At 42.6% G+C, this 2922-nt stretch overlaps 1 protein-coding gene across 1 annotated transcript in view; it reads left to right on the top strand.

Moving 5' to 3' along the window:
• The window catches only part of LOC107084865 (potassium voltage-gated channel subfamily H member 5-like), a 97696-nt gene that overhangs the window by 27323 nt on the left and 67451 nt on the right, over positions 1-2922 (top strand). Inside the window, exon 5 of the mRNA XM_015374912.1 lies at positions 1706-1821. Coding sequence (XP_015230398.1) covers positions 1706-1821 — 116 coding nt within the window. The remainder of the gene's footprint in view (positions 1-1705; positions 1822-2922) is intronic.

The following is a 2922-nucleotide window of genomic DNA, read 5'->3' as shown; positions in this document are numbered from 1 at the left end:
ATCTCTTAATAGCAAGGAAAAAAGTAAGCTTTTAGCCTTTCGGAATCAGACATAAACATTCAATAAAACATTTCTATAAACAGAATAATTTATATATATTTTAAATATCCATCTTATCTGACTTCACAGCACACTCAACAGGCTGATCATGAAGTAGGGTTTTACTTTGTTGCTGCACCAGCAGTTTGTTTTTATTTATTTATATTTTTACTTTCCATAATCTGACCCAGTCAAACAGAAGTGAAAACAAATCTGCACAGATCAGAATCTGCTCACCCTGCCTAGTAGGAACCTCTCTATACGGACTGCAGTTAGTGTGGTATTGGACAATATAGCATTGGAGATTAAAAAGTCAGACGTGAAAGTAAAATCTGTTGGGCTCTTTTTGGCATCAAGACAATTATTCTTATTGCCAGACAGGACACTGTAAAAAAAAAAAAAAAAAAGTCAGACGTAAGAGGTGTGGTCCAGGTTTTGGGAAATAGGGGTGGGGGGTAATGGGGGTCATTTGGACGGTCAAGAGTTAACTCAGGAACTTTGGTTAAGAGTTGACAGCCATATTTAAATGTTTCGGATTCCTAGTATACATAGTGTTAGGTGTTTTTATTTTTATCAATTTAAATGTTGAATGGGAAAAATGTTGATCAGTTTTAAATGAATCTTGATAATTGTGAACATCCCTAAGCAAATTCTCGATCATCATGGTCTTTACCAACATCAAGAGAGGCTCAAATCTGTGACAACCAAACTTCTGCTCAGTTATTCTGAAAAAGCTTCCACACCTTAAGTCGGTGGTTTGCATTTCCAGTTCTCCTGCAACTTTTAGATGCATCCTTGGTCCAACACACCTGAATTAAATGGCTGAGTTACCTCCTCAGGATGCAGTCACTTCCTCCAGAATCCTCTCATTCATCTAATTATTTGATTTAGGGTTGTTAAACCAAAGGCATATCTAACTGTTGCAGGATACTGGCCGTCAGGAACTGTAAATGGCCCACCCTGCCTTAAGCAGAGAAGGGAGCAGAACTGAAGGACAATACTGAAAAGCAAGTTGCTGACATCTCCAGAGGCCATGAATGATCAGCTCCTGCAGGTGATGAAGGAGTTGCTGGTGGATGAGCTGCAGGTTTTCTGGAGGATTGGCGTGTCTGATATGCCTGGTACTCACGGCTTCTCTCAAATATGCAGCATTGCTGTCTTTGCAGCTTGCCTAGAAAATCCACATAAATCTGGAGGAAGTCCATGAGAGGAAGACTGGCTGGGAGGGGTGGGCTGCTGACAGAGGCTCTGGGTCTGGGGAATGTTGAGGCTCAGGCTGAGGATGTTCTCTGCTTTACCTCAGCATCCTGAGGCAGGACTGAGAGAGGGTCATAAGTAATCCTGACTGAAGGATCTCTGAGGTCCGTCTCAATAGTTGGAATTTTTGATAGAATTCCACTTTTTTGGAAAATAGTGGAATTTCTATCACATCACATCTTTCCTCGTGCTGCAGCTGGGTACAACCTTCAGCTGGAAATAAGCTGTTTGTGATAAAGAACCTGTATGATGGAGGTTTTGGTTTAGTTATGAAGTCCTGTGAGCTTTTAATGAATGAAGGAAGAACCATGAGAACTGTGTGAGCATTGGTGTGTTTAAGCGGACCATGTTAGAGCATGAGGCTCCTGCTGATCTACTCTCTGAAACTGAAATCTCTTCTTCTCTACAGGATGGACAAAATTAGCGCGACTCACTCGGGTGCTAACCAACAACCGCAACACGCTGCAGCAGCTGGCTCCTATCAGCAAACACGAAGTCAGCCACAAACAGTCGCGACTGGCCGAGGTGAGTGGACCCCCCAACACGTAAAACACATGTTCTGTCACACTAAACTTGTGGGGACTTTCCATTGACTTCTATTCAGTCCCACTAATTTCTAGGGCCTAACCGTGCCTCATGAGGCAAGGTTCGATGGTTTATACGGGGGGTTAGGCCACGTCGCTCCTCCAATGCTGCTGTCCTGCAGCTTTCGCATATATCCCTGCTCCAACACATCTGAATAAAAAGGCGAAATTACCTCCTTGGTATGTCAGTAATTTCATCAAAGGGCTGGCCATCAACCATTCATTTGTTTCAGGAGTGTTGAAGAAGGGATGCATGAAAAAGTTGCCCTCCCCTTTAACAGGGGAACCCTGCTCTTTGGTTTTATTCTGCTTGTTTTCTGTTTAAAGTTCTGTTTGAGGTAGAGATGCACTGATACACTGTTTCCAAACCAACCGGTTCCTGATACATGGGCTGTGTGATTGGGCCCATATCCAGCTGTTGAAGGATTAACCATTTACCTCGCCATGTGACTGAAGGCATCAAGCTCGAGATAAATGATGTTAAAGAGGCTGATAGATAAAGACAGATGTGAATCAACAGTAGCTTCTGTGCTACTCTGCATGATGATGTCATTAATGATAGAACTGAAGTCACTAGATTGCTGTAACTATTGCTGTGTATGATATGAATAAAATAGAGATGACTGGATCAGCGTCATCCATCCAGCATCTGATCCAGGCGATTAGTCAATATCAGGGTTGATATCCAATCTGATTTCTGCATCTCTAGTTTAATGATCTGAAACAGGAAAGCTGGACTAAATGCAGAAACAGTTCTCCTATGAATGCAGCCAGCAGGACCAGTCCGAGGTAACAGGTCTGTTTCTGGTTTTAAACACATCAGTTACCATAGCGATGCAGATGACACCCAGCTGTTCATTTCCATGTCACCAGGTGACTGTAAACCCATCCCAGCTCTGGATAAATGCAAAGAAATCAACCCATGGATGAACTAAATGTTCTTCAGCTGAATCAAGCTAAACTGAAGTCATAGTTTCTGGACCAAAGGAAGAACATTTCAAAGTTAGCATCCAGCTGCAGCTGATCCAGCTAGAAGCAGCAA

This window comes from Cyprinodon variegatus, unplaced genomic scaffold (assembly GCF_000732505.1).
Source record: "Cyprinodon variegatus isolate N-32 unplaced genomic scaffold, C_variegatus-1.0 Scaffold110, whole genome shotgun sequence".
NCBI classification, from domain to species: Eukaryota; Metazoa; Chordata; class Actinopteri; order Cyprinodontiformes; family Cyprinodontidae; genus Cyprinodon; species Cyprinodon variegatus.
This window is presented reverse-complemented; position numbering and strand designations above follow the sequence as displayed.